This window comes from Colossoma macropomum, unplaced genomic scaffold (assembly GCF_904425465.1).
Source record: "Colossoma macropomum unplaced genomic scaffold, Colossoma_macropomum, whole genome shotgun sequence".
In the NCBI taxonomy this organism is placed as follows: domain Eukaryota; kingdom Metazoa; phylum Chordata; class Actinopteri; order Characiformes; family Serrasalmidae; genus Colossoma; species Colossoma macropomum.
Window position 1 is genome coordinate 35,588,832 of NW_023494789.1, and position 26,123 is coordinate 35,614,954.

At 39.7% G+C, this 26,123-nt stretch overlaps 2 protein-coding genes across 2 annotated transcripts in view; both read left to right on the forward strand.

Moving 5' to 3' along the window:
• Positions 1-1,879: 1,879 nt before the first annotated feature.
• On the forward strand, positions 1,880-12,267 carry ptgis (prostaglandin I2 (prostacyclin) synthase). The gene is made up of 10 exons (XM_036571136.1): positions 1,880-2,036; positions 2,175-2,298; positions 3,870-4,045; positions 4,301-4,444; positions 5,184-5,308; positions 6,163-6,344; positions 8,980-9,115; positions 9,341-9,522; positions 10,978-11,129; positions 12,000-12,267. Exons 1-10 carry the CDS (start codon positions 1,957-1,959, stop codon positions 12,142-12,144), a joined length of 1,446 nt encoding a protein of 481 aa, XP_036427029.1. The 5' UTR covers positions 1,880-1,956; the 3' UTR covers positions 12,145-12,267.
• Positions 12,268-17,617: 5,350 nt separating this feature from the next.
• kcnb1 (potassium voltage-gated channel, Shab-related subfamily, member 1) overlaps positions 17,618-26,123 on the forward strand; it is a 43,113-nt gene continuing 34,607 nt past the window's right edge. The window contains exon 1 of the mRNA XM_036569601.1: positions 17,618-18,193. Coding sequence (XP_036425494.1) covers positions 17,618-18,193 — 576 coding nt within the window. The remainder of the gene's footprint in view (positions 18,194-26,123) is intronic.

Below are 26,123 nucleotides of genomic sequence, written 5' to 3' on the forward strand. Positions count from 1 at the left end.
AGCAAATGTAAAAGTTTATACAGCAAAATAACATTTTTAGTTGCTCAAATCTTTCATTTCTGGTTGTTTCACTTTTGGCTGTCCACATTGTTAGAAAATAGATCTCATCAAAAAACAATGGTAAGTGTCATCTGCAGTACAAATAATGAGCTACACTGCATATCATTTTCAAAATTAAAATCTGAACATGTCACAGTAAAGACCAAACTTCCACTGTTTCAATGTAGAAATGGCAAATATCTTAGTCTGGTAAATTAGCTCTGGCAGTAAATTTCTGATATATTTGAGTCTGACATAAAAATTAACTGGTTTAATGGTCTAATTTAAAATACATTAGTTATAAGCTGTACAGTAAGGACATGCAGAAAATGCTGATTATGAAAAAATGATATTTTCTTTTCTGAGAATCCAGGAACAGAAGAGGTTTTCACATTTTTGTATGTGTGCTCTGTGGCTAACTTATACTTCCATTGGAAGTTTTGAAAAACTTTATTTTAGGCCATTTGGTCAGTATTGCAGTGAGGATATATATGTGCAGGATGAGCATATTTATAGAAAAAATAAATATGTGAGGCATGAATAAACAAGCTTTCTTCTAACATTAATAGAGATGCACTGATTTGGAAGGCAAATGTACATATTAAATATTTTCTATTTACATATTTGCTGACACTGATAACAATATGATAACTTTCACAATATGTAGATATGTACAAAATGGGATTACATCTACCTTAGATTAGCATTACATAGTAATATTTATTCCCAGAGGTTTCAAAATCAGTAAATGAATAAGATTTAGACATTTCAGCACAGCAGCCCAGAGCCATCCTGCGCGTCTAGAATACAGTAAATAAACATTAATTATGTTTTTGAAATGTCAGTCAAATCTAAACAACTGTCTGATGCAGATACTTTTTGGAGCTATTATCTGCTAAAACCGATATGATTTCGATATCATCATACGTACCCAGCATCCCTGTATTTTAGTTTGCCTTTATAAATGACTATATCATGCTAACATACGCCAATATAACATGCTTACCAATTGATTTATAAGGTTGTAGGCTGGTGTCTGCTTAAATTAGCTAAAAGAAAACTAGGCCTACATCTTGCTGGAAAAGGACTATTAGAAAGCATTATGTTGGTAGGTAGAATCAGCCACTAGTCACCTGTTAAACCATTAGGATAATTTACACTGTGATTTCAACCCATTAAAAAAGACAAAACACCTTACAAAACTATTGGGAACTGACAGAAGCACTGTATGGTTTCTGTTTGTTTTTTCAGCATATTAAAAACTTTTAAATAAGCTCAATGGGCCTCATTCACCGATATCTTACTAAGTTTTTTCTTAAATTTGTTCTTGAAAGAGGTCCTAAGAAAAAGTCTACGTCAGGTTCATGACGTGTTCTTAAGCCGCACAATTGTTCCCACCTTTGTGCTCTTATGTGTGTAGATTCTGTTCTTACCTAAGAACAAAAATAAGAAAACATTGGTTAATGTCAGAATCCTCGTAAAAACTACGTTAAGTGGCTTTTAAGAAGAAATTTCTTCTCAAGAACAGTTGGTGAATGAGGCCAAACGAGATTAACTCAGAAGTGCTTATTTATAATTTATATAAATATTTAATAATATTTCATTTCCACAGTGTGGTATCGAGTCTGGGTTGTAGTTTCATTCACGTGTGTTTTGATTTTTAATAAAATGCGGTGTCATGAGGTCACCGTGAGTAATTACCCGAAACAGTATCAGTTTCCCCCTCGCTCACACACCGCGACGCTACAAGCTATACCTGCCAGGCCAGCGCCGCCTACTTCTACAGACACATACAGAGAGAGAGAGAGAGAGAATGTATTTCGTAAACTCGTCGCGTGACGTCGTCTCCCTCTCATTTAAATGAGGCTGCAGAGTTTCCCACACACTGACTGAAGTGTTTACCTCGTCGTGTCCAGGATGGTTCTGACCACAGCGGCTCTGCTGCTCTCAGCTCTTCTGTTTTTGGCGCTCTTTTTCGTCTCCATCAGGCGCGTGAGGTGAGTCTCCAGCCTCTGTGAGAAGCTCAGAAAAGCGCTCGAGCTACACTTGTTTTGACTGTTTATCACATTTTGCTGCAGCTGTTAGATTAGCAGAGAGACTTGGGGCTAAACTTTTTCTTCTTTTCGCTGTTGAAGACGGAGAAACGAGCCTCCTCTGGACAAAGGGCGAGTCCCCTGGCTCGGCCACGCTCTGGAGTTCGGGAGAGATGCTGCTCAGTTCCTGACGAGGATGAAACACAAACATGGAGACATCTTCACGGTCAGATTCTTCGTGTTCTTGTACTTTATAAAAAAAAGCTTAACGTGGCGTGTGAACTAGAACCACCTATATCTCCAACATTTTACTTTTTAAAAGTACGCTCTGAACCTGTAATCTGAACAAGAAGTGATCATTTTTCAGTTTTTTCTCTATTTAAACCTATTGAAAAAAAGCTTAACGTGGCTTAATGTAGTAAAACTACAACCCTGGAATACTGCATTTCTCAAACATAGTACTGCTCATGGGTACACTCTATTGACAAAAAGATGAACTTATAATCTAAAAAAGAATAATTTTGCGTTTTTTCTCCATAGAAACAAATAAGCAAAGAGCTTAACGTGGGAACACTGAAGTTCTCGAACATATAATAGCATAGCATAATATTATAACATAGGTTAGAAGCACTCAGTCATGCCATATAACAGTAATATCATATGTTAGAGAAATGTGGTGGGTCTAGGTCTTTGTTGTGGTATGCTAAGCTATGTTAAGTTTTTTTTCCTTAAAAGCTTAATGTAAAAATGATTACTTTATTTTTAAAATACAGGTTTATCTTTTTGACAAAAGAGTGAACTCATGGCCAGTATATGAGAGAAACATGGTGTTTGTAGATCATTGTTTTAGTACATTAAGCCATGTTAAACTTTTTTCTTATGTGTTTTAATAGAGAGAATGTTAAGCTTAAGCTTAGAAATTACTACCTTATGTTTAGATTAGAAGGTTATCCTTTTGGCACAGGAGAGTGCTCATGACCAGCAATATGTGAGAGAAATTTGGTGCTAGTAGGTTGCTGTTTTAATGTATTAAGCCACATTAAGCTTTTTTTAAGTAACTAAACTGGGTTGAGTTACATTTTATATATTTTTAAATCTTTTTTTCTAAACCACATTGATTCATTTTCCCTTTGATGTCTTTTCAACAAAATGCATGATTGCATAAGAGTTAAGTAATTTAACACCATGATATGTGTCTTATCTCTGTCTTATCTTATTACATACTGTCCTACAAACTGGACACACCATTCAAGTTTACTGTTCAGTTTTACTCCTTGTAATATGATATGTTACTGTCTGTTGTGGAAACCAGTTCTTGCACCTCTTGTGTCACCATTTCTTAACTTCACAAATACAACACAAAATTCCTCTTAGACTTAGTCAGCTCTCATCATGTCATCAGAAAAGTGATGGGCATGATATCATGTAGTTTCTAACACACCTCACTGAAACTGAAAAAAGTTGTGTATTCTGAAAAGAATCAATTTCACCGAGCTCATATAAAAATGGTAAAATACCATTGAAAAGAAAAAAAAGAAAAGAAAAGAAAAGAAAAAGAAACTAACCTGGCTGACTTAGTTTTGAGATCACTAAACTTCTAACAGCAAGTTAACAGAACAGTATTCAATGTGTTACATTCTCAACATATTATTTCAATTTCTATAAAAAGTTCATTTTAAAGCAGCCAGGTTAACTTACTTTTTTAAGGTAAAGCTCAATCATTTTACTGTCATATTACATTTCATGTCATTTTACATTGGAAGTTTTTACACTGTGATGTTCTGATGTGACTTGTAGGTTTGTGTAGCTGGCCATTACGTGACTGTACTGCTGGACTCCAATCACTACGATGCTGTCCTTGCGGACACGTGTTCTCTGGATCTGACTCGCTATGCTCAGGTTCTGATGGAGAGGATCTTCAGTCTTCGTTTGCCTAATCTTGACACAGTATCTGAGAGGAGAATGGTGGAACAGTATGTGCCAGATTTCTTTTTCATCAAAATGATAAGACTTTGAATGGATTTCAATGTATTACTTACACCAGTGGCAGTAATGCGATACGTGTGAGCCAGTCTGTGTGCCACACAAATAGATATCCATAATGAAAACTTGAGTCCTGAAAAGCTCACAGGATTGCAAGATTTCATTGTCAACGAATGGAAAGGAATGAAGGTACAGTGATGGTTGAGATATCACTTCATTGTGTTTTTCACTCATGTATATTCCAGACACTTCAAGGGACTCAGTCTAACCCGACTCTGCAGCACAATGCAGAACAACCTAAACTTCCTTCTGGCATCAGAAACCACCCGGAACCCAGCCGAATGGAAAAAAGACGGACTCTTCAGCTTCTGTTACAGCTTGCTCTTCAGGTTTGTTTTCTGCTCTCACATAAACGAGATACACGAGTGAGAATCCATTCATAGTATCCACATGATAACTCTGCTTGCACATAGATAAAGAATTTTCCCACCCACAAATAATTGGACCAAGCATACTCATACTGACTTACATAATCACAAAAACCCTCAGTGTTAGCTTATGCTTTGGCAGGGTGTGGCTCTGTTGTCTTGCACATGGTGTTATTTTAGATCACTGGAGCACTGCAGTTCAGTGCTGCTACAGTGACATTGTCAACTGTGTTTTTTTGTGAACTGATTTGGGTCAAACTCACTACTCTTTTCGAAGATTGTGATGTTTTTTAATAGTACTAAGAACTAGGGAAAAGGTAATTAAAATACAATTAGGACTGTTGTGATTACTTGATAAACCTTGATTACTAAAGCATTGGTAAAATGGCAATGATTAACTGGCGGTTTGCATATTACGTATTTTAAATTCTCTTACTGGCCTCTCTTACAGTAAGTAACAGAGCCAACATCAGTAATGTTATTGTAGAATCTTTGAAGGGCTATGCATGGTTTGTTATTGTTCAGTTAAGTGCATTTATTGTTTATTGTAATCTCTGATTATTCAGTTAATTGTCAAAATGATGGATAGATTACTCATGTGCTAATGTCTAATTCAGGCCTCTTTTTTGGTTATCTTCTGTAATATCATGTTCTGTCTTATAGTTTGTTTATCTCTCTCTTTCTCCCTTTTGTCCTGTAGGGCTGGTTATCTTACCCTATTTGGCACAAAGAACAACAACCATGCTGATTTAACTGAGGTTTATGAGGTGTTTCGGCAGTTTGACAAGCTTTTACCGAAACTGGCACGGCGTACTGTGCCGAGAGGTAATTTCACTCTTGGAGATTTTCACAGTAAACTGCCATTAGAAAGGTGGGGTCTTTGTAATCCAAGATGAATAGGTGTTCTTTCTCAGGAACATGCTGTACCAAATTGCATGTGTCACCAAATTGAACATATCGAAAATATGGGTGTCTGTGCATGTTCGTTTTTGCATGCTTTCAGCACTGACTCTAGAAAAAACTAAGAAAAACTGGGATTCTGTGATTTTTGCGAAGGTTTCATTATTCATTTATTAAAACTGAAAGAGCAAAACCATTTCTTTTTGGTTACTGAAGTCAAGATTAGGTGTAGGTTTAGGTTTGGAATGTTATTAGTACAAATGGGTAATAATCATCACTGTCATATCAGAACCATGTATCTCAGTTTTTTTCTGTTTTTATTTTTCTAAATCATTTGAGCACAGCAGCTGCCATTTATGTTGTGTGAACAATTCATGATGAGTGGAACAATAGAAATGATCAATGCTGGAGTGGGTAATCGGGAGAGATGGGAGAATTCCTGGTGGGCTGGTAGAATTTTAGGCCAGTTACTCAGAGCTAATGTATAAGCTCACATACACAAGCACAACAAAGCTCAAACTATAAATGTTATATCCAAGTGTATTTCTGTAGTAATTTAAGGGGTTAAACCAGTGGCCCCCACCTCTAGTGTTGGGCTCTAGTTTGCTGACTGTAACTAAGACTCATACAAAAGATAGAGATTAGATGAAGCTGAAATTAGCTTCTTATTCTCATTTGTGTTACGTTTTTATACTATTGTATATAGCACATCAGGGACATATGTATGAGGTGTCTGTCCTGACAAGCTATTAAAGCAAACCTACATATGTGTGCGTTAGATGAGAAGACAGTTGCCAACATGGCGCGAGAGCAGCTGTGGGAGCTGTTGTGTCCAGCCTGGTTTGCCAGAGGAGCAGAGCCTCAGTCGTGGTTGCAGACCTACTTACAGCACCTGGAGGAGCAGGATGTGGACCTGCAGACCCAGCGACAAGCCATGCTGCTCCAGCTGTGGGTTACACAGGTGAATTATGTATATATTGTCTGTCTCCCACACACACACATATACAGCTCCGTGCCAGCAAGTCGTATCTGTACTGCAATTTCTGCTGCCAATCCTCCACCTTTATCTTGAAGCCAAGCGGAATAATACCATGGTACAAAGAGTGAGCACAAAGTAAAGAGAGGGAAAATACCTGTCCTCTGATGTCACATGCATTTCCTATTTGGGTGAACTTGCCTAGAAAGTGTGCGTGTGTGCTGGTGACTCAGTCCATGACAGACTGAAAGAACACGAAGCAATGGAAACATGTAAACTCCAGAAGGTGCACCTGAGACAATAAAACAAATTCCACACCTTGAATTTATCACATTGACACAGGTGCTGATAGAATTAGCATTCCTCTAATGCTGCTAATTAAACTTTGAGGCATTATGCTTTCTAGTGGTTTTAGATCTTCAATCTGCTAATACATCAGAAGTTAAAGAAATATGCATTCAAGCAGTATTACTGTCAGACTTAATCACTAAAATATGAGCCCTAAAGGTCCCCCATTTCATATACACCCTCTTACGTTTTATTTAATTACTTTCCACTCATAGCTTCTTTAAACAAGCAGACAAATTCTATCAAAAGTGCAGATTATTACCTTTCAATCGATACCTCAGATATAGCAGATACTTAATTATGATCTGAATTTAACCTCTTAAACTCCTTTTATTGCAGCCTAAGGATGAATACTTACTAAATACATGAAAAACAAGTTGTTCTTAAATGATAGGAGAGATAAGTCTGGAACTGCTATAAGTTCTGTGGAATTTAAGAAGTTAATGAAATGTTGTGTGTGCAGTCTGGTTTCATGGAAAGAATTACACTTATTTGTGGCATATTATTTTTTTTAATCAATTTTTGACATCGAAACAAACAGGAAAAAGTGCTGACTCAACCCTTTCGAATAAAGCCAAAAGGAGCCTTTGCATTCTTGAGAAAAACATGATAGGAATGATGTTGCAATGCACCCTTCAACCGCACGAGGGCAGTACCTGTTAAACCTGTTTTAAACACAGCACCGTCACCTTAACTTCTCACCGTTGTTAATAAATCATCTAATATGCCTGGTATAACTGCTCACAGCTGTGTCTGATCTCATGCCCATAATGCGAAACAGCATGTCACGGTGAAATGTCACTTTGATCCGGATGGGTGTCATCAAAGTGATGAACAACCCGCACAAAACGTGAAGTGTGTCTCAGCGCATGGGGAATTCCACAAATAACCCATCAGCACAGACGCTGAGTCACAGCAGTATTATTGACAGAGGTGGAGAGAGCAGTGCATTCTCAGTAGCCACTTTCAGACTTTCAGATCTTTGCCCTTCACTGACTCTGTCAGCAGAGCATCACCTCTGAGCCACACCACAATTACTGCAGGACAGGTTCAAATATACAGTCCTGTGAGGATTGACAGCAGCATCTGAACATTCGTTCAGTTTCTCCTCAAACATTTTACGACTTAGTGTCTGAGGGAAGGAACTTGGTTGTGTTGGAATCCCATGGATATGGACGTCATTCTGTTACATTACTTGTTTGTCTGTGTCTGAAGGTGATTCACTTTTCTCAGATATTCTGGAGAAATTATCCTTATGGCAGGTCGTCATAAGTATCTTGACAAATAATAGAAGAGGAAGCAATTGAGGAACTAAAACCAGGAGTTTCGCAATGTGTGTAAAATGTGTGTAAATTCTTACTTATTAACAAAGCAGTTACTGACCACTCAAACATATCTACTAATGGCCCAATGTATCCATCAGTACCAACAGTTTTTATGCATGTGGTTGAAAAATAAAGGTATCAGTTAGCTACACATCCCTAATCAATGGGTGTCTAAAGCATCAGTTTACAAGCTCCTCTCCAAAGTGCAGAAACCATCCTTAAAGCCACTCAAGAAATTGTTTAAAAATGCAGTGCAGCAGTGCAGTTCGGATTGCTTGCAGTATTGAAAGATCACTCAAAGATCACATTAAATTACTCACGCTCTGGATACACTAATGCTATAATTTGACATCCTGATTTAACTCTGATTGAGTGTCATACCCCAAATAAAGCACATCAATCTGTATGTGTATATACATAGGAAAAAGACATCAACATCATTGAATGTGTTTGGGATTATTTAGATCCTAAGGAAAGCAGAAAATACAACCAACTTCTAAGATTGAACTTTGGAGGTGTGTAAAAATATCCCTGCAGATTTCTTTGAAAAACTGACAGCAAGTCTACTGATAAGAGTGGAAGCTGTAATAAAGGCAAAGTGTAGACTCTTTATTTACTGAAATCTTTGATATATCGTATTTAGTTGTTGAGGCTTCTGTTTTTTTTTGTGTTAAAAATGTTTTCTACTTTTTACCTGACTCTAAAAAAATGAATAACTTGTAAAGGTAGTTTTGACTGAAAATTAAATAAATGAATGTTGGTCTCTGACTTCTGCACAGTACTATATATATATATATATATATATATATATATATATATTTACATTGGGATAAAAAACAACAGTTACTACCACAAGTCGATCAGGGTTAAAATCAATGTTCTGCATGTAACATCTGTAAAGAGTGTTTAATAGAAGCATCTGTCTGTGTGCGTGTGTGTGTGTGTAGGGTAATGCAGGTCCTGCCGCATTCTGGTTGCTGGGCTTCTTGCTCACTCACCCCGAGGCACTGAGAGCAGTGAGAGAGGAGTTGAAAGGCCTACAGCACCTCCCCCTGGATGAGAGAGAGAACACTCCTATCTTTAGTGAGTCTCTGTGGTGACTTACTTAAGCAAAAACCACCTCAAGCTTGTGCTGTATTCTTAATGTACTTGCATGAAACTTACATGAATAATTCTTAAGGCTGAACTTTTTGGAATTATGTTAATGCAGTAACATGCACTAGTGAGCCTAATTTAGCAGCCCTATATGAATATGAAATAACAAATGCAGTATAAAATGTAAGGGAATGGTTTCAATGTCGTTTGCAGATAGTGCCCTGAAGGAGACTTTGCGCCTCACTGCTGCTGCCCTCATCACCAGAGAAGTGATGCAAGAGAAAACAGTTCGTTTGAGCGACGGCAAGGAATACACTCTGCGGCATGGAGATCGTCTCTGTATCTTCCCCTTTCTCAGCCCACAGATGGATCCTCTGATCCATCATGAACCAGAGGTAGCCTACACTCCTAACAGCCAAAGAGTCAAAATCAAATTAAAAACAGTTCTTTAACCGTTATCTTAAAATCGGTCAAGGAGATAAATTGCTCCAATTTCAACTGTTCCTGCAGATCATTCCACACAAATGGAGCATTGTAACTAAAAGCTGCCTTTACATATTCAGAACGTCTTCATACCATATTATGGGGTCATCACCATTATTTCATGCACGTGGTTGAAAAAAGAGCTGTTAGTTAAGTAAGCATCCCGACTTAGTGGAAGTCAGTTCACAATATCCTCTCTAAAGAAACCTTCTAATAGCACCACAAGGCTGACATTTAGACATTTGCACCATTAAAAAGCTTTGGATCCTTTCAATATTACAGAACATTTTACAGATAATCCTGGTGTACAGTATCACTTCCTGAAGGTCTGGATATTTGAGATTTTAGTCTGTCACTATAATTTTGTGTCCTGATGTAGTGATTTGATACTAGGTGAGAGTGGTGTCATGTGCCCCTAAAAGAGGTAGACACAAGTTTACATACACAGGACATCAAACTATACAACATTTAAATTGCATTGAGCTTAAGACAGTGGTTGGTAACCCTCCTCCTGGAGATTACCTGCCAATTTAAAGGGTAATTCCACAGATTTTTCTAAAATTCTGCCTAATGCAATAACTAAGTCTTTAATTCAGTCATTTAGTTCATATAAAGGCATTCACAATGGTTTGATGTGAAACGGCGCATTCGTTTGCATTGTAAACATTGTTGTATGCCATTGTAATAGAGCCTGGTTTATACCCTGGAAAGGGCAAAGGACTAATCAAGATGGGTTTTTTGGGACTAGTGAGTTCGTATTGTCACTGACCCAAGAGAAATTGGCAGGAGGAATGAGGAGAAAAGAGCTTATCCTCAGGGCCAGGACAGAGGTCACATCATGGCCAGGGCTACAGCTGCTACAGCTGCTGACTTTGCATGCTGTGGGGCCTGGTTTAACACAGGCTGATTGATCAGTGCTTGTGAATCATTGTGTTGTTGTACAGTAAGAAGATACTAATCTGACAGCAAGCAACATGCAGTGAAAAAAATAGTGCCTTGTGTTCATCGGCTCCGCAAAAATAAATGACATTTCATCAACACAATTGTTCCAAAAAGTGAGTAAACTGAAGGCAACCGTTGTGTTGGTGTATATCTCATTAATTTTGAATACTGTCCACATTTGAATAAAGCCAATGAAACATTTTTTCAGTGTGGACATTAAAATAACCAGAGATACCACTTTTATACTGATATCAATCTGATATTTGTTCTTTAAAATTTTCTAAGCTTTAAAATTCTATTTTTAATCAAAGCACTTCACTTAAGAAGAGCATCTAAAAGTAGGTCAGAGTGCACTAACAAGTTGCATTAAATTAAGCTTTCTGAAACCTGTGTTTGACTTCTGTATCTTCTGCTGGTTCTTTCAGAAGTTCAAGTTTGACCGTTTCCTAAATGCTGATGGAACAGAGAAGAGAGAGTTCTTTAAGGAAGGGCTGAGGATGAAGTATGGTACCATGCCATGGGGAGCTGGGAGCAACTTGTGTCCAGGGCGCAGTTTTGCTATTAGTGCTTTAAAACAGTGAGTATTATCCCTTGTCTGTCGGACAGTTTGCCTTACTGTTTATATACTTTCAGAGAGTGCTCTAAGACTCCTCAGTGACTTAGTATATCTAGACTGTATGTCTAAACTTTTGTAGATATCTTCTCATTAAACGTTTCCTCTGAAATCAAGGGCATTAATAGGGAGTTTGTCCCCCTTTGCTGTAGTAACAGCCTCTACTCTTCTGAGAAGGCTTTATACTAGATATTGGAAGATTGCTGTGAGGATCTGCTGGTATTCAGAGCATTAGTGAGGTCAGGTACTGATGTTGGATGACAAGGTCACAAACCCCGCTCCAGCTCATACCACAGGTATTGGATGGAGCTCCATCACTCCAGAAAACAGTTCCACTAATCCAAAGGGGGAGGTCATGTGTCAGCTAGCTTTATACCCCGCTAGCTGACACATGCCATTAGGCATAGCATGGTGATCTTAGGCTCATGTGCAGCTGCTCCAGAGTGTCTGGATACTTTTGGACATACAGTGTAGAATGTTATATATTACACTGTTTATCTAAGATCCAAGCCTCCACCTCCAGTACCTATTTCTGATTTATGTACAGGAGACACTTAATCTCAAAATGTATGAAAGTGTAGACGGTATTCCATTTGCTGCTGTAATAAGAACTTATTCATATTGTTCATCATATTGTTGAATATTGTTGTGAATTTTGTAAATCCATTTGAATTTACATACCATTTGTCCTTTAGATTATGTGAACATTTCATGACGAATAGACCAAAAGAAACTATGAAAAGCAACATTATTTCAAGTTTTTAAAGTAACATTAACAGTTGTGACATTGTTCTTGGGTTGACTAACATTTCTAAACTTCTTTGATCTCTCTAGATTTGTCTTCATCATTTTGACGCGGTTTCATCTGGAGCTGAGTGACTGCAGTGCTAGCATGCCACCTGTGGACCCCAGTCGCTATGGGTTTGGGATGCTCCAGCCAGAGGGAGATCTGGAAATCCGCTATAAACTCAGGAAATGATTAACTCAATCCAGTTAGATTCTGTACATAGTTCAGTAGCATCACTGTTTATTTAAAGATGTGCTTTAATATGTTCTTGTTTTGTACATTTGTTTTTGTATAAACTGTTATTTATTGGAGTAATAAAACATATTGTGGTTTAATGTAAAATGTTTCCAAAGCTGTACTTTTGTGGCAAATTTCAATCACTCAAACAAGAAAAGTTAATCATGAATGTAGACGTGTTAAGAGATTATCTCAGGAGTCTCTGGTTTTACATGGCAGCTCATCAAAATATTATTATTCAACCACTGATCCCTTAAAAGATTCTTTAGTTAAATGGAAAATCAAATAGACTTATGGTTTCTGACATTGTATGACCTACTGTTATCTATAAAAATGGACAAAAGTACATTGAATAGTTGCCAGCTGTCCTGAAGCCTGAATTTTGTTCATTCTTTGTGCTTTTTTTAATACTGATTTTTGACATTTAAACACCAGTTGTAAAGAAAAAGATTACAGCAGGGTGGGTTATTAAGGGTGCTTGTTTTAATGGGCTATTATTAAATCCTTAACAGCTAATGCAATCACATCCCACTCCAGTACTGTTACTGATGTAGCTTTATCATTGCAGTACTAAAGGAAAACAATATTTAAATAGAATAATAGCCATAGTTGTGGAAGATGAATATTTGGATTGGCTTTTGTTCATTTTTATATATAACACACAGTGCCAGAAACCATATATGCAAGTCTATTTGAGATTAGTTTGTATTAATAGTGTGATGATTTTGGCAGACAGTTTACACAATCAAGAAAGTCTGTTCAGAATTTGGTTTCAGCATCACTTTTCTTTCTTATCACTGGAAGTATCACATGTTAGGGTAGTAACGATAACATTCGGTGTGAGACCTGATAGCTATAACTTTTAAGTCAGCTTTTCCCCTTAAATGTGAAGGGACCCCTTTTGCAGACGCCACCCTGACTTTCTAGGCTGAAATCCGCTTGCCTTCATTCTTCTCTATGGGGGAAATCTCACACTGAAATACTCTCGGGATATGAAGCCGCTCCAGACGTTGAAAGGTGCTGGAAGAACATCACGCAGCAGGATGAGCTGAAGTGAATGCTGCCCTCTCCTCAGTCGCCATTACTGGCGCAGAAGGAGCTGCTCCAAGAGCACTGACTCTGGAAGGCAAAGGGTTAAAGGCTCCCTCCCTCCTCCAGCTCTCCTCCACCTCCTCCAGCCAGGCAGCTGTCGCCTCTGCCTCCTCTCAGTAGCCTACACGGAGAGAGAGCAGCAACACAGCCGAGCGGATTCACAGCAAGACTTGTTGATCTTTTCTTTTCTTTCTTGCTTTTTTTCTCTCTCCGTGAAAAGAGGGGACGCGATGTAGAGAGCCGGTACGATCAGCGTCCAAATATGAGCTGGGCGGAGGGGAGAGGTCCTCCCTACAGGCTTTATTTCATACTGGCTGGTGGGCTACAGCAGTGACGTTCTCCTTTTTACCTTCTCTTGTATATGCCTGTACATCGCTCACATCAAAAGAGGCTCCAGAAATTGGGTATGTCACAACTTTACTTAATTACGAAGGATTATTATTATTATTATTATTTTTATTTTTTTATTTTTTTTTTTTATTAATATAGTAGTAACGGTTACTCCAATGACAGATCACTGGTAGCTACTTAAACCTATAGATCTTACATTGTGCTCTTGTTTATTTTCTTTTTGGTTTCTTGTGGTCTTTTTCAGGTTGTAGTAACGGTTACTCCATATGACAGATCACTATGAACCGTTTCCTAGCGGTTAATACAAAAAGACAAGTAAAACCTAATGGTCTTGTATAATGGTCTCGCATATTTACATGCGGTCACACCACATGACAGATCCCTATAAGCCCTAGCAGTTGCCTTAACGAGACAACTAACCCCAGTGGTCCTGTAGAGTGATATAATATGTTGTCTTTGTGATCTCGTATATGGTATTTTTCAGCTTTTAGTAACGGTCACACTATATGACAGATCACTATGAGCCCTAGCAACCGGTATGAAGAGACAACAAAACCTAATGGTCTTGCGGTCACATATCACTCTCGTACCGTGTTTGATATGACTTCGCTGAGCACATTTGGCTGAAATATTGCAATCGTATCCTCACGCCCCTCCTACACGTTGAATTATGTTTACTGCACCACTGACAGTTCAACACGCTTTGGGCAGACTGAGAGATGTAATCGATGCAGTTAAAAGCCCTGAATTGCTACATTCAGGTGGTCGTCGCGTGTTTTGTTGAATTCAGCCAGATTTCTCTCAATGAAACCGTACAGCTGTGGATTAACCTCCCTCATAACTCCCCAAAACAATTAGCATGAGAAGCCCATATGTCTTGTGTTCATGCTTGTTTTCTTCCCAGCGTTGTGGGCTGTGAGGAACACGTTGTCAGCTTCGCTGCAGCTGCAGTGAGCGTTAACTATTCAGCAACAATGTTAGACGCATTAGCTCCTGGTCCGTCTTGCCTTCTTCCTCAAAGCGTGCTAAAGCTGAAAAGCACCACTACTGCTGGCCACGTTTATGACCTAAATGAGACACAAAGATTCTGGCCTGAGACTAAAAAGGACAAAGTTTTTCTAACGTGTTGCACTTTACAGTTGTTATATAGAGTTACCCTGCTTTGATGATGCTCTCCTGCGTCTTTACACTGTGTCTGTTTTCAGCACCGCGTCAGTGGACAGCGCCTAACGGCCATTCATGCAGGGCTTTCATTCACATTCACTTCCCAGCAGGCCACGCAGTGACCACACATCGGCGGGAAAAGTGGCTGTGTTGTTGTTGACCTGACTGATTTATGATTTATGACATAAATATACTGTAAAAAATACTCTCATAAACACTCTTACTGTAAGGTTTGTTTACAGTAATGACTGTACTGTAGCAGTATAATACTGTAATCAGAAATATCCTATTATACACACACATATTAGAAAATGAAAGAGTTAGCATTGAAATATACGAACAATACAAAAAAGCTAACATGCTAACAGTCTCCTCTAATAATACTCACAGCTCACAGTCAGGCTTGAAGTTTAAGTATTTACTAAAATTCCCTGAAAAACTGACACATACACTGTAAAACATGTTCCATGCCTGTCTTACAAGCACTAAAATTCAGTGTTTAAGCTTGAGCTGTGTAGAATTAAGCAATGGTACACCACAGTTAGCTTAGCGCTAACATGGCACTGCAAAACTCATAGAGACTGAATCCCATGGCTAACCAAAATTATTATTGTTGTAGCAGGGGTACTCAGATACTAGTTTTGCATTAAAGTCTGCCAATACCTAAAGACATGACAAAAACCTCCATTGACAGTAACAAAGTCACTTGAACTGCACTATATAGGGCACAGAATAAAAGTTTCTCTACTCAAATAGTGCACTGCATGTTCAAAAAAAAACAAAAAAGTGTGGGGCAGCACACCACAGAGATTATACAAGAAAGTCTTTTATAAAAAGTTACAACATATGAACTTTACCTCAGCATAAACACACATACATACATTTGAAAACGTTGTTCATTTTTATTCAAATAATAAACAGGCTTTACAGGTCATTCAGTGCAGATATAGATCACGGACATGAATTTCTGGAAACCATGTTTAGATTAATCGACGCAGAGAAATCTTTTAAGCACTGGACGTTAAGCACGGTCATTTTTTATGTCTCACAATGAGGAGGTTTGGGCAGCCAAAGCTATTCCTCTTGCCGCTGTGAGTGTATAAAAACCACTTTATGAGCTTTTACACTGGAGGGTTGTTTGGTTAATGCTTCATATATTTAAAACGTGGATGCAGACTCTGGCATTTCACTGTGAATATGATTAAAAATAATGTACTCCCCTGTGATTAGCAAATATCATATCTTACACAAAAAGAAACTAAAAAATCTCTCTAAAAAGCTTGAAAACATGCCATTACTTATTGTTCATGGGTGCTGCAATGTTGACGTGATGTCACAGAATTGCAACTAGGAGAAGTCTCTGACCCTCCAAGTGGGAACTATGAATTGGGTGGCCATTCAAATGGATTTTTCCTACTTGGAAGTCGGAAACTTCCCAGTTCCCACTTAGTCATGAACACAGCATTACATGCAGATGTCTGCTTTGGCTGAATCCCTAATGGCTCTCTACTGATACAGCGCACTAAGGCAGAGGTCATCAACTCTGGATCCTGGACCTGGAATTAAGCTTCTGGACCTGGATTTTGTAATTATTTGTTTAGTGAGCTGTTGATGTAACTGATTGGCCACATATTGTCACACCTTACAGTGATTACAAAAACCAGGACTGGATTTAAAGACCCCTGACATGGGCACTAAATAAAAGCTTCTGCGTTCAAACAGTGCTCTCTATATCTCAACAGTAGGGTTGAGTTTCTCAACTCTTGTCCTAGAGATCCACTGTCTTGCACATTTTAGTGTTTTCTTTGCTTCGGTGTATCCACTTCAATTCATTAAGGGTTTGTTAATGAGCTGATAAGTTGGATTAGCTGTGCTGCAGTAGGGAAAACACTAAGACGTGCAGAGCACTGGGGGTCTAGGACCAGGGTTGAGAAACAATGCAGTACGGCACCACCTGGAATAGTTCACTGGACAGAGCATGATGTAGCCTAATGACTTCTGCACCCAAATACAGATCAATTGCAATGCGTCCATCACAAAGTATAGTATAGTGCACTATTGAACATGTGTGCATAATTTGTCTTATTTTCAGTCCAGCACATTTAAGAGCAGTGGTCCCCAACCCTGGAGATCTACCTTCCTGCAGGCTGCAGCTCCAACCCTGAGAGAACCCACCTGATCCATCTAATTACTGCCTTAGATTTAGATTTGGGTTGCAGGAAGGTGGATCTCCAGGAGCAGGGCTGGAGACCACTGTTTTAGAGTGTAGGCTACACACTTAAAATGATGGTTCTTCAAGTGTTCTTTAATAAATAAAATGGTTCTATATAGAACCATGAACACTCGAAGAACCCTTTGCATGATTCTTCAGACTGACTGAGAATGTGTTGACTATGGTTCTATATAGAACATTTTTTTAAAAGGGTTCTATACAGCACCAATTAGGTCTCTTCTAGAACAGAAGAACCCTTTTTGATGCTATAGAACAAAAAAGGTTATACAAAAAGGTTCTATATAGAACCATCTACAGCACATTCTCCATGAATCTGAAGAATCCTTTCACGATACAAAGAACCCTTTAATCATGCAAAGGGTTCTTTGGGTGTTCATGGTTCTATATGGAACCGTTTTACTAAAGAACCCTTGAAGAACCATCATTTTAAGTGTGTACACAGCCATGTGGGATTAGGCCTATGTCCCTGTGAACACTGGGTAACTAACTTCTCGCTTTCCTTGGTCAGCAGCAGCAGCAGGGATGGAAGAAGGCACGTCAGAAAGCGCGGTAACGCATCGCCGTGTGGACTAATACGCGCCGTGCAAAATGGACAAACCGTCGGGCGGGATGAGCAAGGCGGGCTCGCGCTCCACGGCCTCCCTGCCGCCGGAGCCGGCGGACATCGTGCAGAGCATGTCCTGCTACCGGCGCGTGCGCCTCAACGTCGGCGGCCTGCCGCACGAGGTGCTTTGGAGGACGCTGGACCGGCTGCCGCGCACGCGCCTGGGCAAGCTGCGCGACTGTAGGACGCACGAGGCGCTCATGGACATCTGCGACGACTACAACCTGGACGACAACGAGTACTTCTTTGACCGACATCCGGGAGCCTTCACGTCCATCCTGAACTTCTACCGCACGGGCAAGCTGCACATGATGGAGGAGATGTGCGCGCTGTCCTTCAGCCAGGAGCTGGACTACTGGGGCGTGGACGAGATCTACCTGGAGTCGTGCTGCCAGGCGCGCTACCACCAGAAGAAGGAGCAGATGAACGAGGAGCTGAAGCGCGAGGCCGACACGCTGAAGGACCGCGAGGGCGAGGAGTTCGACAACACGTGCTGCTCGGAGAAGCGCAAGAAACTGTGGGACCTGCTGGAGAAGCCGGGCTCATCTGTAGCAGCCAAGGTTAGCTGTCACACTGCGAATCTTCATCGTTCGTGAATATTGAGCGTTGCTATTCTGAGGCCCGTCTGGCGAGAGCCGACATCAGATTGTTCTCAGGGTAGAGCTGGAAGCCGCAGAGCTGAGGGAACGTGAAACCAGCACAGCCCAACACAAACACACACTCTCAGACACAAACACGAGTTTATGCCTAGTCAGGACGCAGACTCATACATACACCATAGCCCAATCCCATTTCCCATTATTTTTATCCCTACCCCTTGTTTTCGAGTGTCACCTTGCCCCTTGGAACTGAGTTACAGAGGGTAGTGGTTGAAATCTTTCCCTACGAAATGGGACCCTCATATAAAGAAGAACATTATTTCATTAACATGCTACTAGCAGTGCTCCGTAGGCGACCCTGCCAGTCTGCAGTGATAGCAGAGGAGGGTAAAGTTCAGCAACCTGGCTGCTGGACTTTAATTAAATTTAGGGCATCATATGCCTTCAAAGAGGGGGCTGAGACAATTATTCATTATCACCCTCCCCTTCAGTGATACAAAGCTGAAGTCAGCTATAGCTTTTTGCTAGAATTTTCCAGTTCCACCTTAAATGGAGCAGCAGTTACATTGAGTTACATTCCTAAATCGTCATATCCTCAAGCGTCAGAACTGCTGCATCATTTAAGGTGGAACGGGAAATTCGAGAAGCTAGTTTAGCTAGCTAGCGACTGAGACATTAGCATACTGCTAGCGACTTTTTATGCTTGTTATGAAGAAAATGACCATAAGACACTGAAACAACATTAAACTAAGATAACACGATGATTATTGTATTTTTTAATTTAGAAAATACTCACATTTGTGGGTTTTTTTGGCAGCCCTAACAGTTCACTCTACCCCTCTATCTCAACAAAAATCAGACACCCTACCCCTAGGCATGAACACAAAACGGCGGGGTAAGAGCTAAGTGGTAGGGGCGAGAGGTAAAATGGGATTGGGCCTATGTCCAAAGGTTTGTAGACACCTGCTGACCCAACATTTCTCTTGAAATCAAGGGTAGTGATAGAGAGTTTGTCCTCACTGTGCTGCAGTAACAGTCCCACTATCCATCAGTCCAGGGAACGCAGTTTCACTGCTCCACAGCCCAGTGCTGAGGGGGAGGGGGGGCTTCATATCTTAGGCATGTTGACCTTAGGCTCATGCGCAGCAGCTGCTGAGGATCTCATTCTATTGGCAGTGCTTTTATATGGTGATTATACAAACTGTGCATGCACAATTGATTTGCTGAGCAGTGGGTTCACCTTGAGCTAGCTCAGTTCCCTAATCAGAAGGTGTGTCTCTAGATAATTCTGGACATGTAGTGTAGCTACCCAAGTAAGAATTTTATATAAGAATTTTCTAAGCCAACCCTAACCTTAACCTTAGTAACAAAATGGAATTGTTTTTACCCTTTAAACAATGCAACATGGATACTTTGTTAAAAGCCCTTTACAAAGCTAAGTTATCCTGAGATTGTAGGTAGGCCTTGTTTTTTCTGCTTTTCCTACATCACAACATTTTTGTCCTGAAAATGTACGAAAACAAGCACAAACCTGTGAGCTCAAGATTTGTGTTACCTGGACCTGCGTGACTGGCTTGAATCAGTCTTTGCTCTAGTTTGTGCACTTCAGCAAAGCCTCGCTCCTGCAGTGCCTGATTGTTGTTGGAGGCTTTATGTCAATGAAGGGTGAGATGTACTTTTCTTTTCTTTCCAGACACTCACTACCAATAATGCCATTTCCCGGTACCATTAGGCCCAATTCCTTGTCAAATCATTCTCTTTGCCAAGGAAAAATCGCAACGTCCACACAACTTAAAACTGTTGGCGCATATATATCAACTAGCAATTAGCTTAAAAGGGCAATGTAAAAAAAAGTGCAATTCCAGCCACCATCTGCATTATTGCTGCTGCAGGCTAAATCACAGCAGGGTCAAGCTCTTTTGCAGCTAATTTAACACATAGTGCATCTGTTGGACATTTTAACCCATTCAATTCCCAGGCTTATTACATCCTAAGGCTTATTGTTCAGTAAGCTATATTTAAGTCATAGGAATTAGGAATGGAAATCTGGGCACTGAATGGGTTAACTGAGGGCAGTTATGAATTAGCATATTGCAGAAAGCATCCAGTCAGCTGAAGTGTGATGTGTTTGAGATGATTTGAGTGAACTGACTCTTCTGGCTAGGTGTATTTTTTCACACGTTCTAGCTCCACACCCATGCACTCGAACACACGGGCCACATGGGATCAGGAGGGACATTCTGACAACAAAACAGTTTCCTGGCAACACAGATATGAATTCATTACATTCTCAGAAATGTTGCGTTAACTAACATCACGCATCATTTTGTATTATCACTATTTATGTTCCGCCCACAAATGTATTCTTTTGTAGAATCTGTTGTAATGTTGCACAAGCTTCACAGAATGATGGTAAAAATCCCATTCATCCTAATAAGACACTGCAGTACACAACTAAGTTTGTTCAATTGGGGAAAACAGTTAAGACAGATTAAGCATAGCATTTTTGTCATATAATAATAATAATAATAATAATATAGTTAGTATAGTGGCAAATTCATTGTTGTTCCAACCTGCTTAGTTTCAATTAGCTAAAACAACATTGTCCAGCCCAGTAGCATAGCTTTTTAAAAAGGAAACTCAGCGTTATGTAGCAAGCCTGAACTCCTACCTGTATTCATTTTGATAAATATGATTGTGTCTAAAGCTTGTCCAGCCTCACAGAGCTGCAATAAAGAAAAAATACATTTGTGGGCAGAGCTTGTATAGGTCAGTTAAGTCAAATCTTTGTGTTAAAAATCTTATCACACAGGTAAAGTTATGTTCATCCAAGAGTGACTACAGTAACTCTGGTGGGGTTAATATGGCAGTGGTGGGTGTTAATTCCTAACACCAGTAGGAGTTTGGCCAATCATCCAGACAACATGAGTGTTTACTAAAGTATAATACTGTGGCTAGGTGGCTGTAGCGACAAGTGGTTCAAGCAACGTGAACATTTGTCAGTTACATTAGATTAGCCATTAAACTTACTTTACACTCTGTCTGGCAGCTCAGACATCCTTTGACAGGAGAAGGAGAAGAGAGAAGGAACAGCTCTATAACAAGCTGCTCTTTAAAGATTTCCCTTTGTGGAACTGAAATCTTTTATGAAGTCAACACTGCAGACACATTTTTTATTAGAGCTGTGCATTACAGTGATTTTACCACAATTAAGCGCAGTGTGCCACAGGCTCAACTATGAAGACTTTGGTTTGTGTCAGGCAGGGCTGTGGTGACGAACCACTGATGAAAAATCTGCCCTAAGTTTATCCAGAAGTTATTTGGATGAGATCTGGACATGAAACATGTTAATAGCCCCTTTAAAAGCAACACAATGGTCTCTATTCCACCATAAAGCCAAATGGCTCCCATGGCAGTTTGATCCAGTTCCATTCTGGTGCGGAATCACAAGACTAATCACGGTTTCTTATTCTTTTTGCTGTGCTGCTAATACAGAAGAAAAACTACACACAAAAGTGGCTCAGCAACGACCAGCAGGCTAATAGCTTGATAGCATGTTTGATTCCGACTGTCACTCCAACACCAGTCACTCGCTCTCACTCTCTTCTAAATGTGTCATTTGAGCTGGAACCAAACCTGTACTGTGGTGTGTGGCAGTTTTAGCCTGCTAACTAGAGCCCTATTTCAAATGGACTGGGTTTACATGAGGAAGTGGGGTAATGTAAATTTTACAGGCATCTTGCATTGATTTTAGTCCCATCCGAATGTACTATGTCAGTCTTTTTTACAGACTGCAAACAGTACAAATAACCTCAAATTATTAATCCCATGTGAATTGATGTGTCGGTAAAACGTTATAATATCTTGTGAAAACTGAATTTTTGAAGCATGGAGGCACTCGAAGAAGCATTTTCTTGTGTTCTCTGTGGCTAAAATCTAGCTGATATGTAACATTACTGCCCTGTCTCACATGTGCAACATGTAAAAATTACAGAAAAAAAGTTCTCGTGGGGTTGACTGTTTTATGAGGTTGACTGTTGGCTATGAATTTCCATGCTAATGTTGATGCTAGTGACACACTGCATTAAAAAAATGGTTAGAGTAAATGAAATAATGGCAAATTTAAATGTTTAACTTGTTTTCTTCTAGTAAGTAAAGGCAGTGCATAAATCAGGTACCCCGTCACTCCCGTCTCTGCCATTTATATGGAAATTTCTTATCCTGTGTGAATCGATCATAAACATTACAGACGTCCTGTGGTAAACTGGCATTACCCCACCTGATCTAACTAACTAATCCCATTAAAATAGGACTTAAAATAGCTAAGTTAACCAGTTTCTCTCTCCTAATTAGCATGCTGTTTGACATTTAGCGATTGTTGTTTAATAGTTGTACTTTTGCTGAATGATAGATTAAAGATAGACTAAAAGTTGCACAAGCTTTCAGTTCTTTGGTGACCATGTAAGCAAATGGAACTTTTTATTTGATTGCCTTCAGTTTTAAAGTAAGGCAGGATGAGGTGGCACAAGGGTGATTTGATGTGAAATGGGTCATTGTAGAGAACCTTATCAGGTTGACCAGTGAACCTACACCAGTGTTTTCTTTGGGGACTATATTGCCTTAAAACACGCTGCATGTACCTCTCTGATGTCAAGATGGCCTGTATTTTTTGTGCCAAGAAGACCAGAATGTCTACTTTTTCTGGCTTGACACTGAGCATCATGTGCCATAGTGTAATTGTGGTTGTGCTCTCATGTACGCATCGTGGATGTTTGGTTGCTTCTGATTTGTCTAACTAATCTACAGGCAGTTTACAAACTTCTCAGGTTAAATTTCCCCATATCTAGCCTATAATAAAAACTGCAGCTCTTGCGATTTGAGAATTGCACTCTTTATTGCGATGTCGATATAAACACGATTGATCTTTCAGCCCTAGTACACACATACTTATGGTGTTTCACTGTGTGTTGGTGATACTGCATCAGTGATATGATCGTGTCACCACTGTGTTCTGGCTGAGACTGACCAAGCTTCTGTTGTTTTCCTCATTCTTTTTGGTTCTGGCTGGTTCTGCTTCTCCTTGTTCCCTCCCTGCCCGTCTCCCTCTTTCTTTTCTCCCTCCTTCCAGGCTCCTGCGCTGCACCTCCAGCTAAATGTCAGGGAAATGTCACATTAATTATCCTCCATGAGTCTCCGCATCCAGCTCTGTTCTTCCCTTACCCCCTCCTTCCACCCGCTCGTACTCAGACCCGGCTCTGTCTACATCTGTCTCAAATCACATTTCGCTGCATGGCTCTACCGCACAATGAGATTACGGCTGACCACCGGCGTATCGCTGCAAATTAGTGTCTGTTCATATTTCACTGCCAGCTCTCTACGCTTTTCCTTACGTCCACTGACATGGCAGGGCCTCAACTGTTACTGGACACTGTCAGAGGTGCAAAGGTGGTAGAAAAAGTCAACTTTTGATGGCTTTTATTGGAGTAAATGGAGTAGATTGAGATCAGAGACGCTTTGACTCTTACATGTGTCATACGAAGGCAAGCACAGTAGTCAGGATGAGGCAACACTACTGAGAGATTATCCAGACTCCACTCTTCCACAATCAACTTACCATCTTACCAAACATGTCATCAGCAATACCTTTTCTTAGTTTTCTTAGCAATGTGTTTTCTTAGATATCTAACAGTATAAACAGTTTGTGAAACACACAAAATCACATTATTTAAAGAGAAGATTAAATAAAAAGGCAGAAATAGCTGTTATTTTGCCTTAGCATTGAAGAAGTCACTGGGAACTGGGCTTCTACTTTTTGGGCCTTACACTAGATGTTGGAACCCTGGAGGTAGTGTAGGACCTTGAGGGAGTTATAAGCACTAGCGTCTATTCATTTCAATGGGACTTGCTTAGTGGTACCTTTACAACTAGACTTATGTGTCCTGGATCCTGCCATCTTTGTTCCTTGTGAGCTTTTTTCTGGGACCAAAATCTGAGCCAGTGAGCTGAGTTGTAAATTTCACGTTACAGTGCAGAGATTTTGCAAGCTAACAGTGCTGATTAGCTGATGGCACCAGTCTTCATCTTCAACTCGATGGTCACAAGAATAGCCAAGTGTTGTTGCTCTGCATTCGTGCACGAGCAATGACATAAAGACCAAGAATCGAGGGAAAAAATAGTGCTTATATATTCAAACAACTTGAAAAAAAATATAATTAATATGAAATAATAAAGAAATACAGACTGCAACAACATCTGGAGAAAAGGTTGTTTAGTCAACAGTTAACCAGACAAGGACAGACTATCATTGATGGAAAGCACCAAAAGTAATTTAGTGCTAATAGTGCCCTTTTGTGGAGAATCCTCAGCCTGCCTAATGTGAATGAACGAGTGAGTATGTGAGTGAATATGTGAGTGAGTGAGTGAGTGAGTGAGTGAATAAGTATGTAAGTTAGTGAGTTAGTGAGTTACAAACCAAGTCCATGAGGTGATTCACATCTAAATAGGTCATTGTTAATGTAAGTCTACAGAGTAACATTCTTTTTGGCACCAGACAGGATTCATACTGTTTGGTCACTTGGGCCAGCCTGGTACATTGGACCAGTCCCTGGTTGGAACATTTCTGTTTGGATTTGATTCCATTCAGCCACAGGATCATTACAGAGGTCAGGCACTGATAGTGGGTGATTAGTTCTGGCTTAAATGTTGCTTCATCACTCCAGAAAATATGTTGCCTCTGCTTCCAGTGCTGGGGAGCTTTACACAGTTCTAGTGGGTGTTTGGCATTGTGCACAGTCACATCATTTGTGTGTGACACCTCCAAAATCTCCCATTCTAACTGGCTGTATGTGAATATTTTGAAGGAAGACTCACTGTTTTTCAGTTTAATAATTATCTAGCACTTCTGTATCCAATGGTTGATTACTTTGATTGCTTGAACCAGAAGCAACTGCCCTATTGACTTCTGATATCTGGGCATTTTGAGTCAACTAGTTTTCTGTTCTGAATATAGGGAAACACAAAGAAATGACTGTCTGTGGTAATCAGTTGTATACTACAGATGCCCCATATAGAGATTAGGTAGAAAACACTAGAGTATTCCTTTAACACCTAATTCAGCAATATCTGCACCTTGAACTAGCTGGCTGCACTAATGTGAGGTGTCTGAATAATTTTGTTATGTGTGTTATGAGTCATGAATAAGTGAAACCAGTGGATCAAGAGCGTAAGAAATGAATGGAATGCTGGCCTGTTTGTAGCTGTGTAGCGTTCAGGTATTAGGGATAGTATTTCTCCATGCTGTCACCTGCTGCTGGCTACAGCTGCTGTGACAAATACCAATTACAACCCCCCACCCGCATTACAGCCAGACAAATTAAAACTGTCTTTATTTACTATCTCAGAATTGCTTGCCTTCAGGGACCTGAACAAGGAAACAAATTGGCAGGGACAGACAATAAATTATGCTGTGTTAGCTTATTAATAATACTGACTGCAATATTTGATTTTTTAGAGAGGAAGAAAAGTGCAGATGTGTGATTCTTTATCACAAAAAATCCTTCTCTGCTGTTTTATTTTGCCCAGTCCACCTAAGGATTGTGTCTTTCAGCAATGAGTCATGTTACAGTGCAAATGCTTCAGCTGTCCTTTCAGTCATTCACAAGAAGCTGTATTCTAGTCGCGATTCAGGCCACGTTCTCACCAATGCAGGAGTTCTGTAGGTGATAGCAGATACATTTTTAGAAATGTCAACTCTTTGCAATAACAAAAGCATGACGTAATTTGATGTTTATTATTTTACACTCACAGCTCATTCAAACGAAGCATTAGTAAATAGAAAATAAGATATTTTATTATGACTAATAACCAATTAAATGTTTTTTTTATTTTGTAC

Coding starts and splice junctions, on each gene's coding strand:
- ptgis (XM_036571136.1), top strand. CDS start 1,957: ATGGTTCTGACCACAGCGGCTCTGCTGCTCTCAGCTCTTCTGTTTTTG. Junction 2,037..2,174: donor GTCTCCATCAGGCGCGTGAG/GTGAGTCTCCAG, acceptor TCGCTGTTGAAG/ACGGAGAAACGAGCCTCCTC. Junction 9,523..10,977: donor TGATCCATCATGAACCAGAG/GTAGCCTACACT, acceptor TGGTTCTTTCAG/AAGTTCAAGTTTGACCGTTT.